The 13,832-nt window shown below is 53.6% G+C and overlaps 1 protein-coding gene across 10 annotated transcripts in view; it reads right to left on the reverse strand.

Moving 5' to 3' along the window:
- Positions 1–2,041: 2,041 nt before the first annotated feature.
- FAM193B (family with sequence similarity 193 member B) overlaps positions 2,042–13,832 on the reverse strand; it is a 30,646-nt gene continuing 18,855 nt past the window's right edge. For 6 of the 10 annotated variants that reach the window (XM_052642812.1, XM_052642811.1, XM_052642813.1 and 3 more), the window contains 7 exons: positions 13,333–13,534; positions 12,179–12,418; positions 8,830–8,964; positions 5,258–6,281; positions 5,032–5,107; positions 4,199–4,296; positions 2,042–2,431 (listed from right to left, as the gene is read on the reverse strand). In XM_052642812.1, the coding sequence (XP_052498772.1) occupies positions 4,200–4,296; positions 5,032–5,107; positions 5,258–6,281; positions 8,830–8,964; positions 12,179–12,418; positions 13,333–13,534 (1,774 nt within the window). In that variant the 3' untranslated portion in view covers positions 2,042–2,431; position 4,199. The remainder of the gene's footprint in view (positions 2,432–4,198; positions 4,297–5,031; positions 5,108–5,257; positions 6,282–8,829; positions 8,965–12,178; positions 12,419–13,332; positions 13,535–13,832) is intronic. The other 4 variants (XM_052642810.1, XM_052642809.1, XM_052642819.1 and 1 more) reach the window with 4 other exon arrangements.

Genomic DNA, 13,832 nt, shown 5'->3' on the forward strand with positions numbered 1-13,832 from the left:
AAGGCAGGCAACTGGCAACCCATTCCAGTATTCTTGCCTGGAGAATTTCATGGACAGAGGAACCTGTCAAGCTAGTCCATGGAGTCGCAGAGTTGGACACCACTGAGCAACTTACACACAAACAGGGCAAACTGTAAAAAAGTGGCTTCTCAGCTGGAATGTGATGGACTAGGTGGTATTTGTAAGAAAGTGTTATTTCGAAGAGGGAAACAAGTGAGTAAAAGTTAGGAGCCCTCAGGGTGCCAGACCTCGCTGGAGACTGAGGTCATCAGGTGTGGCTGGAGTGTGCCAGAGGTAGGAGCCAGACTTGAACAACCCTGAACACCATTCATAGAGCTCTTTTTCTGTGGGAAAGGGCTTCTCTGATAGCTGTTGGTAAAGAATCTACCTGCAATGCAGGAGACCCCAGTTCAATTCCTGAGTCAGGAAGATCCGCTGAAGGATAGGCTACCCACTCCAGTAACCTTGGGCTTTCCTTGTGGCTTAGCTGGTAAAGAATCTGCCTGCAATGTGGAAGACCTGGGTTCAATCCCCTGGAGTAGGGCATGGAACCCACTCTGGTATACAGTCCATGGGGTCGCAGACTCGGACATGGCTAAGTGACTTTCACTTTCTGTGGGTAAAGCGGCTGCTTGATCAGATCTGCAACTCTGCAGATGAAGCAGAATTTTTCATAGCTGTGACAACTCAGTTGCAGAGCAGGATCCCAGTGTAAAAGTTGAAGGCGGGAAGCACAGGTAATAAATATACAAAGAGAGGTTTCACAGAAAAGTGGCCGCACTTCCTTGAGGACTGGCCAAGGGACCAAGACTTGTGAGCCTGTGGTCAATGCTGTTTCGCCTCTTTGGAAGAAGTGGTACTGCTAGCCCAGTGTGTGTGTGTGTGTTGCAGGGTAGAGAAGGGTTCAACCTGGTGGGAAAGGAAGGAGTGGTTTTGGATCCTAGTCCCAACATTCCAAAGACTTGTTGGTGAAGGTGTAGCTGCTGCCACTGACACTCTGCACAGGAGCACAAGCTAAGAGCTGTTCTAGTAGAGAAAATGACATTGGAGGTGAGGATTTGGGACAAAATTGTGTGTGAGGCATTTCTGGCAAAACTATTATATTAAAATCTGAATTCACAAACAAGATCAGATCTGTGGTGGGGAGCAGGGGATGAGGTAGTTTGCTTTACCCAAGAGTGCATTCTTAACACTCAAGTACTTTGGCTATACATCCATGCCCATTGTAAACTCAGGTCCAACTTCTAAAACTCCATCTTTACTTTTACCCCCACCTTGCCCTGACAGCTTCAATCATCCAGGCTACAGGTACGCACACAATCCACAAGGCCTCAAGACTTCCTGATAGCTTCTCACATTAGCTGCGCAGAGACCAAGTCCTAGCCCTCCAACTCGCCCATCTTGGAGGGAAGGAAACTGAGCCACAGTGTGGGGAAGGGGTTGCTCAGGGTTTCCATACTGGAGTCTTATTAACAGGAGGAGGGGGCACAGATGCTACCGTCATACAACCTATGTTTTAATCCTCTGTGTGTGTGTGCACGCACACATGCTGTCATGTCTGACTCTTTGAGACCCAATGGACTATAGCCCACAAGGCTCCTCTATCCATGGAATTTTCCAGTTATAAAATACTGGATCATGTTGATGTTTAACAGAAAAGAACAAAAGTCTGTAAAGCAATTATCCTTCGATTAAAAAAAAAGGATACTGGAGCAGGTTGCCACTTCCTACTCCAGGGATCGAACCTGAGTCTCATGCATCTCCTGCATCGGCAGGCCCACTGCACCACCTGGGATCCTAGTTGGCCAAACTGAGCTCAGTAGAGTCTCTTTGCTGTCAGTTGGCTTTAATTCCTCATCCGTAAAATGGGCTAATAGTTCCACTTAGCACTGCTGACAGAATTAAGTGGAATCGACGCCAATCTCTTGCGGCAGCATGTGCTCAGGAAAGTTAATGACTAAGGCAGACTACAATGTCTCTGAGTACATCCTTCACCCTCACGCCCCACCCGGATGAGTAAACCTTCAATCAACACACCGACTCTGTGTCCAAATGTTGCTTTATCTTTCGGCAGGAAAGATTTTCACAGTATCAAAAGTAAAGAATTGAAAACCAAGTAAAACAAAAACAAAAAAACCAAACTCAAAAAGAGCAGTGTTGGGCCAGCAGTACCATCAGCCCCCAAGCCCACCGGCCAGCCCAGCCTCCGGGCTCTGAGTGTGGAGGCTGCGTAGCACCAGGAAGCAGCTCTGCGGAGGTCCTGAGGGGCCCCAGCATGAACAGCATCTATTCAGCTTTTGGTTGGTCCAGGATGGTGGAGCGGGGAGTGGGGTCTTGGGCAGGTAGGTGGGGATGTGATGGAGAAAACTGTAGACCTTCGGCTGGCAGTTGGGGTCTCAGGACACCCTTAAGAAGCTGGTTCTGGCAGGGGCTGATAAAAGAGAAGAGTATGGCCACATGGTGAGAAATGGCCCCATAGCAGCCTCCCTGTGCTGGCTCCGAGTCTCCACAGGTCCCCATGGAGGCAGAACAGTTGCCTGCTATTTCTGTCCATTGGGCTAAAAACACTGAACAGACTTTCCCTCCCCATCACCTCCAGCAGAGGACGAAGGTTAAGACAGAACCCCAGCCCCACTGAACATGATCCTAAATCTCAAAGAATGAGGACAACACTTGAGGAACCCAGGGCCCCCTGCTGTAGGCCAGGGTGGAGGAAGAGCCCAGCCTCTCCCGTTGACCGTGGAGAGGTCACCTATGCTCTCAGACTCCCGCCTCAGGATCCAGGTGCCTGGCCCAGGCTGGGTCCCCAGCCTGCACCAGCAGTGCTCTCTCACACACTCAGGGCTCACAATTAAGGCTATGAGAAGGGTGGAGAAGGTTAAAGGAGGGCATTTACTGGTGGGGAGCACCCCCGTCTTGAGAAAGAGATCAGTCAAGAAGGAGTGAGAGAAGATGGCTGGATGAGGCTTCCTACATGATAGGGGCACTGGGCTGGGGAAGGCAGTGTGACTTGTTTTCTCTCAAAAGGGGCAACAGATGAAGGTGCCTGGGGTTCTGGTAGCTCCTGGCTCCTGTGGAGGTGGTGAAGAAAGGCAGGATGGCACCCTGACTCTGGCAGAAGCCCAGGCCCACAGAGCAGAGGAGCTGAGGTGAGCCTGAGGACTGTCCTGACTCTGGGTTAGTACAGACATGACCAGCCTACAGGGAGCCCAGCCCTGGGCTGCCTGGGAAGCAGAGGTTAGTGTTAAGGGTCGGGGGCATTCTGACTCAAAAGGGGACTCAGGGACTCAGTCAAGGGTCCAAGAAGTCTGCTGCCCTGGCACTGGGAAAAGGAGGAAGGGACAAGAGAGGATGTCCTCCTAAGGGGTGAGCTCAGCCCACCTGCCCCAGCTCCCTATTGCCTCAAAGGCAGCTGTATGCTTGCCAGCCTGAGAGGCCCGGACCTGGGCACGCATCTTAGGGTGAACTATGACACTGTACAGCCATTAAGCCCCAAGCCCAGGACCAAGGCCTGCCAGCCAGCCAGTCTTCTCTTCTGCCCTGGGGGTTCCCAGCCCCACTGCCTTCTCAGTTTTCTGTTTTTAGCCTAGAACAACATCTGATATGTCAATATTTCAGATAAAAAGACTGTGCAGGTGGCTGGGAGGGGAGGCCAGAGCCCAGCTAGGGGCCAGGCTCTTCTTCCAGGAGGAGCTTCAGTACCGCTTTCCGCGTGGAACCCATCCTGTTTGAGGAAGAGGGCCCACCTAGCCTCTACGCCTAAATGACCTCCAAGGCCTTGGTCTAGCAGGACTGCCCTCTCACTGTTCTCTTGGGTCTGGGTCCGTTTTGCATGGCTTCAGCTGGGAAGCACCTTGGTAGCCTGCATGGAGGAGCCAGACCAGGCCAATGAGATTCAATCCTGAGGCCAATAATGTCAAGGGTGGGGGCAGCCCTCTACGGCCCATGGCCCCCTGGGCACTTTGGGAGGCAGCTGGTGAGGGAAGTCAGAGGCCTGGCAATGACACCCCAGGGGATGGCAGTGCTGGAAAGGCCCTTCAGGAATAGGGACAGGAGGGCTCTCAGGAGAGAAGATGGGGCCGGCAAAGCACCAGGCCAACTCCCTATGCCCCAGAGCATGACACAGCCTGGCAGCAGCACAAAACATGGCAGAGCGTGGGAAGACGTGGTGCACGAAACATTAGAGGGGTCTCGGTACCTCACTGAGCTGTGCTGGGAGTGGTTTTCTTGAGGCTGAAGTTGGTCCAATTCACTGCAACTTTCTGACGCGTCTGCTTTGCAGAATCCAGACAGAACCTGTCGGGTTTGGGAGATGCCCAGGCAGTGGGTGGGGTGGGGGCACAATCAAGAGGTTCTCTCTTCTCCCCACTGGACCCGCTTCCAGACCTGTAAGCCCTGGCCACTAAGGAAACCAGGTCAGCTCTGTACAACCCCTCGGACTCCCAGGGGTCTGGGCCTAACAGTATGGGGCTGCCCGATGAGGTGCCCATACACCTAAGGGGCAGTGTGTGAAGAGAGTGGCCTGGCTTAGCATACAGCTGGCCTCCTCACCCTGGATTTTACTCTAGCTAAACTGGGATGCCTTGTTCCTCCAGGATGGTGTATTTCTCCTGCCCTCAAACCCTTTTCATTTTACCTGGCCCACTCATTCCTATTCCTCAGGTTTCAGTCTGGTTACTGCCTCTTTGGGGAGGGCTGCCCTGGCCACCCCATCCTTCAGCTTGGCCATTCCTAGGCCCTAGCCCCATACCTTTACTCCTCTAATAGCTCTTATCACTGGATTGTACATATATGGCTGTCTGCCACCACCTAGATAAGACTCTGCCCCCAAAACTCAACCCAGGCAAGAACAGAGAAATGCACGTGAATAAAACTGGAGAAGGCCCTCGTTCTTGTGGCCTGACATCCCTCTTTCTCCCAGTCCCTTGCACCTTCCCAGATGATCCATCCTGGCTACCTGTGTCCCTACCGGGGCAGGGTGGGGGGGCTGGAGTCCGCCATGAGTGGGACAGCAGGCAGCCTCACACCTACCTCTTGAAGTACTCCACCTCCCGGTCAGTCTCATCCATCTCCACCCCATCCATGTCCTTGGGCAGGAACACATCGTCTAGGAAGACATAGCCAGGAGGGCTCAGTGCTCACAGCAGCCTCTGGGTCATGCTCCTGGGGCAATGCTGCTCACATGTAAGGACTGCCCTCCACCCCATGGCCTGGCTGGGTGGGGGTCGATCAGTCAGTCAGTTCCTGGTGCACTCACCCAACGAGGAGGCTGACTTCTCCTGCTTGTTGCGGCTCCGGCGGCTGCGGCCCTTGCCCTGTGGCAAGCTCTGCGGCCTTGCTGGGCCTGGGGGCTGTACAGACTCCTGCTCCAGAGGCCGTGCCTTGGCTTCACCTGGCCAGTTTCGCCAGGAGCGGCCCTTCTCCTTGTCAGCTTTGGGGCTGTCAGCCCAGCCTGGTCCTGGTTGGTTCCCCTGGCCCCCTTCTCCAGCTTCAGCACAACTGTCCACTCTGGGAGGCTCCGGGGCCTTGCTTGGCTGCTTGGGACTAGGGGTCTGGCCCTTGGCACTGGGAGTCTCAAGGCAGGCTGGGGACTGGGAAGCTGGGCTCACCTCACTCTTCTTGGCCTGACTACCCTGTCTCTTGCCCTTCCGTGGCTTCCCACCTGAGGCCACAGGCTCAGGCAGCTCCTGCTTGCAACCAAGGGCCTGCTTTATGCTTGGCTCCTCAGAGCTAGGGTTACCTGGCTTGGGTGTCTTGACCCAGATCATCCGGGAAAGGTTGGGCACGGTGTTGAGTCTCCTCACTAGCCCATTCTCAGGGATGATACCAGGAGGGGGGCCCTTCACCTCTGTCCATGGTGGGTGGGGACTTCTCATTTCTGCCCGTGGTGGGGCTGGCTCTCCTGGAGCTTGCAACACATGGTTCTGAGGGGAGCCCAAAGTCAAAGGGGATAGGTCAAGGTTAATGTCAGGCCTTTGCTCTGAGGAGCCACTGGGGTTTGAGGGGGCTAGACTCTGAGGTTTTGGCTCAGTGGCCCCTTCCTTAGAGAAGCCATTGCTGTCCACGCTGAGCTCACACATACTGAAGCTGGCACAGATGGAGTCCTTGACGGTGTTCTTGATCTCCTGTAGACGGCTGTTCAGAAAGCTGTTGACCCGATCCAGCTCCCGATCGGGCCACGCCAAAAGACTCTCCCTGGCAGGCCTCAGCTCCCGGCTTCCAGAAACACTACGATTTGCTTGCTTCAGAGCTTCCGCTGCCAACTGGGCCTTCTCTTTTTCCTGCCAAGACAAGAGGTAGTTTTAGCAGGGGCTTGGCAGCTGCCAGGCACAGTGTGACACCTGACACGTCTGCCTTCAGCCCAGCTTTCCCACGAACTGGCTAGAAGCAAGGGCCTGGCAATCCCGGCCTGTTCACCCTACAGTAACCAGGATGAAATGCAATCTGACAGGTACATGTCGTGGGGATGGAGGCAGTTACGCCAACAGAGAGTAGGGTTTTTACAGCTTGTTCATCCAGGGCCCTAGAATCAGTCCTAGGGCCTAAAAAGTTTATAGGATCTCAAAAGGGATAGGATCTCCCTCTCAGGAATAAGCTGAAGCAATTCACTCACTTGCTGAGTCTCAGTGGACTTATCTGCAAAATGGGGACAGTATTCTGGAGTGAAGACCAAAGTGGGGATATGTGTAAGGAAGATTGCTACTGTGGAGGCATTCTCTCCAATTCTGCGGGTGGCAGGAGAAAAAAAGCCATGACAACATGTAGGTCTTTCAAGAAGGAAGATGTGGAGCCGTGAGATACCATGGTAGGTCACACTGTTCTGGGTGGCTGGGAAATGTGTGTGCCCTCCTGAGGCTGCCTATGGGTGCTACTGGAGAGGGCCAAGTTCCCATAGGAAGGCTACTCGCTGCTTAGTTGGCCTCAAGGAATCAAGGGGACACCTAAAGCATGCCCAGTGGCAGACAAGGGGCCACAGCAAGAGGTAAAAGCAGCCCCATCGCCCAGGTGAGGACCAGGAGGCTGAGGGAGGCTGGACTCTGCCACCCAGCATCGACAGCCAGATCGTGAGAGTGAAAGCAAGACTGTGGGCTGAGTCACCCCACCCGTAACCTCTGGCACCAGCTCTGCCCAACCTCAAGGCATCAGCAGGCTGAGGGGGCCTTTAGAGGGAGACAGGAGACAGTTTTCAAAAGCCCCTGGGAATGAGGTGGTAGTGGTGTGCTAGGGGCCAGATGACTTCATTTGGGAATGGCACGGGAGGAACAGGAAGTTATGCCAGAAGAGGGCTTGCATCACAATGTCAACTTAGGGAGGGTGGCCCTCTGCCCCAGGGGGCGTACATTATTCTCTTATCTTTTTAACAGGCTGGTTCTATAGCTGACTAGGGCCACAACTGTGGGACCTTGGACAAATCACTTCTTCTCCCTGAACCTTACGATCTCCATTAATAAATTTTGGGGAAAAACAACCAACCTATTTATGTCACAGGGTCACCATGAGGATACCTCAGTGGGTGTGTGTCCCCTTCTCTGGGCAATAATCAGGCTGTAAGCCGTGGAGTTCAAGGCTACAGGAAGAGCTATGAGGCTATGGTGATGGACAAAGAACTGGAAGGCCCTTCACTTTGCTCTTCTGTGTCAGAACAGCTCTGCTTTCATTTGTTAGGAACTGAGGGCCTGAGGACAATTTCAACTGCAGAAAGGACTTTTGCTGCTATGCAAGTGTGAAACGACTGGTGTAGAGGAAATGATGTGGAATCGTGTATAATTTTGTAATGAGAGAAGGAAAAAGCATGGAACCACACATTTTTGCTATGTACCAAAAGCCTGGTGCCTTCCCATGTTGCCACATTTAATCCCCACAACTGCCCTTGCTGTGTCATTACCCTCAGTTTATAGATGAGGAAACTCGACTTGGGAAAGTTAAGGAACTGATCCAAGATTACATGCTAGTTAAGTGGTGAGTCAGGAAAGCATGCCCAGGGGTGATCTTCAGAAGTTCTTATGTTTTTCAGTATCATTTGACAATCATTTCTTGACCTGTGACCTTATATGAGGCACTGGACTGGGCTCTGGGCACTCTCTGTTCACTGATTTGAGTCTGCTGGGGGAAATGGACGTGCAAACAGGCTGTTTAATTCTGAGTGACAGTGTGAAAAGTGACAGGGGGAAAAAGCACAGGGTGCTCTGGGGACCCAGACTGGGCCATCAGGAGGTGCTTCCCAGAAGAGGCAATATCTCGCTGAGCACTGGGTAAGCGGGACTATCCTGGGAAGTGTGAGACAAACATATTCTAGATAAAAAGTAGAAAAAAGGCTGGGAAATGAGGACACGCAGAATATTTATGGAATGCAAATACTTAGCAGGCAGCTGGAGCACAGATTTCTTTTGGGTGGAGTAGAGTGGGCTGGAAGGCCACAGGGGCAGACTGAGAGATGAAGCTGGCAAGCTAAGCAGGGGATAGAGCCTCAAGAGCCCCACAGGCCATATTTGATCCTAGATTTGAGCCTATGGGCAATGTTCCCTCACTGAAGGCTTTTTAAACAGTGCCAGTAGGGTGGAAAGAAGTGGATGGTGTGAGCTGCTGGAAGGGGTCGCATGGCCAGGACTGCTCGGCGACGGGTTGGGGAGAGAACGAGGAGTCATGAACACATCATCAACCATCACTACTGTTCCTGCAGCAACTACTCTGTTCACTCTGCCCAACCTTTCTGTGCATCACTCCATTTCATTTTTGCAAAAGCCTTGAATTTTAGGTTCTACCATTATTCTCATTTTATGGAGGAAGAAACTGAGGCTTAGAGGTTAAGTGATTTGCCCAAGGTCATACAGCAAGTACGGTAGAGCCAGGTTTCAAACTGGTCCAATTGCAAGGCCTGCTGCTCGCCATCACCACGACGCAGTCCTCCCCAGATGGCATCTGGGGCTCTGGTTGAGGCAGCTGGGTGGCTGGTGGTGCTATTACCTAGACAGGCAATGGAAAAGGAAAAGTGGGCTCTTTGGAGAAAGGTGACAAGCTCAGTTTGGGATACGCTGAGTTTGGGTACCTGCAGAATGTCTGTGAGGAGGTACCCACCAGTGGGAGGATATGTCACTGGGAAGTGCAGGGGGAAACAGGGAGACATGACGACCTGGGAGCAAACACTATCTAGATGGCTCTCTCCCAGGGAGCTGTCTTTAAGGGGGAGGGCCAGGCAGAGGAAGACGTGCTCACAAAGGAGACAGGACAGAGGGCAGGGAGGAAGTGAGAAACACAGAGAATGCGGCCTCCCCTTTCCCCTTCCCTGCCCCCACTTAAGTGAGGTTGGAGGGGCCAAAGAAAACTTTTGAAGAAGAGAACAAAGGGTGAGATGCTGCCTGGCGGAAAAGAAGATGGACAGGAGAGAAGGACTTGGCGACAAAGAAGTCACTAGTGGCTCTATGGAGGAGTGGAGGTAGCAGACAATTTGCAGTGGGCTGACAGGAGTAAGTGCAGATGAGGAAAGAGACCAGGGTGGTTAATAGAGGCTGTACGCTCAAAGGACAGTTTGCTTTCAAAAAACAGTACTGGGCACAGTGAGAGGCTGAAGCCACACAGCAGGAAGTGGTATTAGACTGAGGAGGCAGGAAGGACAGCACAGGCTTTAGGTAGGAAAAGGACTAACTCTTCCTTCCAGCAAGAACTCTGCAGGACAGGGCCTCTCCACTGGCTTTGAATCCTTGTTGAAACAGGAAGTGAGTTATCTGCCAAAAAGTAAGGTGGGGGTGGGGAGAGCCTGGCAGCTGGAGCAGAATGTAGGTCTAACAAAGGGGCTGGGGTGAATGGAAGTGATGAGGAGTCAGAAGACTAGAGAACAGCAAAGTGGGGGCTCAGGCAGGTGGGAGACTGCTTGGCCAGCGTGCCAAAGACAGATTCAATCTAGCACCTTCCTCAAGGTGTAGGAGAGAAGCAGGCTGGGGCTGAACCCAGGACTGTGGTTTTTCTAAGTGGGCATAACGGAAGGATAATGAGGAGCTGAAAGGACTGGTAGGAGAGTGAATGAATGATACTCAAGGGATCTCAACCAGTCTGAGAAAGGAAGGAAGACACGTGACGGTCTTCGGTGGATGAAGAGGGGTAGTGCTGGGAGGTTACAGATGACAGACCCAGGGTCGGTTTCAAAGGAGCGAGGGTTAGGACATGGACAAGTCATGGCCGGAAATGGTACAAGGGAGCAGAAAAATGCCCAGCTTCATCTGTCTCCCCAGGTGGGTAGTGGGTGGATGCCTTTCGTGGTGGAAGCTGTGTTTTCGGTGGATTGCAGTTAAGTCTGGGAGGTGACGGAGGGGTACACTGGAGGAGGCTGATGTATACACAGATACTGGCCATGATCACTAGTTACAGGACATCAGGACTGCCTCCTCTGTGTTGTATCCTGGCCTCTAGACTGGGTGGGGCAGGCAGTTTCTGAACTGTGGATAGAGAATGATGAATGGCAGACGAGAGAGATGTGCGAGATGCAGCCACAGCACAGTGGACGTTACCTGAGGAAGCCTGTGGAGGAGGAAACATCTGAACTGGGCTGGGAGGAGGTTTTTAGAAGGGAAAGGAGGGGGCAGAGGTGACGGAGAAAGGATATCCAGGCAGAAATTTATGAAAAACATACCAGGCCTGGGAACTGTGAAGTGTGTTCCCTGGGACCTAACTGGGAACCACAGCCTTGGGAGGCCAGGAAAGGCCAGAGAGACCACTTCCGCCCACTGCACACTTCTGGCCAGGCAGTGCTGGCAGGGAGACAGCAAATGCCGACCACTTTCTGAAGGCAGTGGTGAGACCCTTTGGTTTACTACTTCAGGGTGCAGGAAGGGGTCCTGGTTTGTCCTTTGGGCTGGAAAAAGATGGAGAAGCACTGCTGTTTTCCAGAGCACCGGGGCTGTTTGACCACCCAGGACCTGGAGCTAGCTGGCTGTCAAACCCATTCTCTTCAGCTGCTGAGCTCCTGAGTGTGGCACTGTGCAGACACAGCTGGGGGCAGGCAGGCTAAGAGGTAATGAGGTGGCAGGGGACGAGCCATCAAGCTCTGCTGCTCGCCTGGCGGCAGGGCTGCCCAGGAACAGCTCCCCTGGTTCTGTCCTCGGCCTTCTGGGAGGAGTTCACTCAGTCCTCAGGATGGGTCATTCCCATGGCTTCAATTACATCTCCATGCCAGCAACTCCCAGCCCCACATCGCCATCTCCACTCGGACCTCTCATGAGAATCTCTGAGTCACTGTGCCCAACTGAATTCCATCTTCTGCCAACTCCACCTGTGCTCAGCAAGGCATGCCATCCTGCCGGCCACCCTGGCAAACATCTAGGAGGTCCCTCTGACTCTATCATCTCCTTGTCCTGAAATCAAGAGGTCGCCTGCCTCCTCTGAGAACTCCAGCTCCCCTGCTCTAGGCCCACTATCGGTCACCTCTCCCTGGCTCTTGGCTCTCTGGCCTGGAGGATCACTCCTTCAGGCTACCTTCCATATTGCTACACAGTCACCTTGGGAGGCACATCTGGTGAGTGCACTGTGTGATTGAAGCCCTTGGGTGAACCCCCCTTGGCTGTAGGATCAAGTCAGAGCTGCGGAGCAATACCATTCCCTCACTTCTGCTATCTGCCTGCCTTCTCCTGGGTGTGAGCTCTGGCTTCAAAAACTGCTGTGGATGTGCTATGCCCGCTGCCAGGAGGGTCCTCCTGATGAATCTGTACTCACTCTCTACAACTCAGCTCCCCAGGCAGCCTGGTGGTCCAGCCATTTCCAGTGCCTCAGGCAGGATGGGGGCTTCCCTCATCCCAGCACTTGTTGCACACTAATGTGCTTGTCCAGTGTTGTTTCTCCACTGGACTGAGCTTTTCCAGGGTAAGAAGCTAACTGCATCATATTTGGCTCCAAGCATTTGCAGAAGTGTTTGCTGAATGAACATCTGACTGACTGACTGAACAAGTCCTAAGCTTTGAGGAATCCAGCAAGCGGCTTCTGACGCTAGGACTTGTTTTTCCTCCAATCACTGGCCCCCTGGCTCCCTTACCCCAGTGCCTCCCAAACTCATTCAGACCTTCTCAGAGAAGAGAGCCCTGCCAAGGCCTTTGGCAGCCAGCACTATTCATGCCCGAGAAGTCCTGGGGGTTGGGGGCGAGGGAGTCCTCGGGGAAAAGAGGTGGTAGAGCTGGGCTCCCCCCACACCCACCTTCTTTTTCAGCTTGTGCCGGGCCCGCTTGGCAGCCCTGGCGCTGTTGGGGACTTTGGGCTCCGTGCTGTTGATGAATTCCAGCAGCTCATCCACATCTCGATCATCCACGGCGGGCTCCCCAGGGACCCCGCCCAGGGCGCCCCCCTTCATGGGCAGCTCCTCTTTGCGCCTGGTCAGCCTTGAGCGAAGCTTCTCTCGGATCTCGGTATAATTCCGACTCGTCGGGGCAGCGGGTGGCTGGGGGAGGGGAGGTGCTGACGTTACACCCTGGGCCTGGGAAGCCCGGAGCACTCCTACCCGCAGGCACCAAGCATGTGGTGAGAAGCAAGACAACTGTTCTTTCTACCACAGCCACAGAGGCCAAATGGCTTCACCCTCAGCCAGGCTCGGAGCCAAGGCAGTGGTGGGCGGAGGAGTGGGAGGTAGGCAGCAGTGCTGCAAGCACACTGACTTAGGAGCCAGGAAAGCAGGTTTGAGCCCGGGCTTCGTCACTCGGAAGCTGTATGACCTTGAGCAGGTTCACTGAGTCTTTGTGAGCCTCAATTTTGTCATCTCTAAAATGAGGATAACAGCTTCTAGCTCAAAGGTGACCAGCAACATAACTGCTTGAATTTCTTCTGCCCTCAACTGCTCTCCCCTAGCCAGAAGCCCTTTTCTCTTCACCTTATGAGACTTCTGAACTGCTTCCTTCCCCTTTCCAGAGACAGCCTGTACTCTGCTATGAGCCTCCTTCCTGGCGCCATCTGTGCTCACGGCCTGTCCCCTGGCTGGCTCCCACACTGGGGACTGAGAGCCTTGGCTTCCATTCTGCCTTTATCACGCACAAGCCTTCACTTCTCTGTGATTAACGCACGTTACGTATACATACTCATCAGAATCATAGCTTTCCTCTGCCACTTTCTTTCTTTTTGCCTAAGGAAAAAAAGTCAATCTTAAGAGAAACCATGAGAAGAGCAAAGGTAGCAAACTTGAAAAATCTCTACCTCATCCATATGCCGTGAGGATCTAGCAAGCAGGCGCTGGCGAGGACTCACAGGGTCCAAGCACAATTATTAGCTCCAAGAGCAAGGGGGGCCCCGGAAGAGCAAGGTACTCCCCTGGCTCCCCTCGGCTGGCCCCCAGCCTGCTCTGGCCTGGGAAGGCTCACTCACCGCATTGTGGCCGAAGAACTCACAGTAGCAGCAGTCACAGAACTTCCCATCTCGCTGGTGGGTGGAGGATGAGGTGCAGGAGCTACGCTCCGAGCTGCTGTCCTCTTCCTCGCCCAGCCCCTCGTCTGCCTCGCATGGCTGGGGAAGCTGGCACGTCAGGCCACTGTGGGTAAACTTGTGCCCCTTGCACCCAAGGTCCCTGCTGAATTGGGAGAAAAGACAGGCCCAAAGGTGAGGAAAGGCAGGGCGGGAGCACGCTGTGAGGAGCCTGGGGAGCAGCCCCCCCACCATCTTCACCTGCCTCATCCCACAAAGACCAAGGCAGGCAGACAGAATGAGCCTCTTGTAAGAACAAGGCAAACACCCTCACTGTTCCTCAGGGACCCCCACAACGGCACTGTTCTGGGAAGGTTCCCTGTGCTTCCCCTCCCCACGTCTACCATGTGAGCCTTACCTCTATCACACACTACAGTGACGATCTGTTCACCCATCTGTCTTCC

The sequence above is a fragment of the Budorcas taxicolor genome, chromosome 7, assembly GCF_023091745.1.
Source record: "Budorcas taxicolor isolate Tak-1 chromosome 7, Takin1.1, whole genome shotgun sequence".
In the NCBI taxonomy this organism is placed as follows: domain Eukaryota; kingdom Metazoa; phylum Chordata; class Mammalia; order Artiodactyla; family Bovidae; genus Budorcas; species Budorcas taxicolor.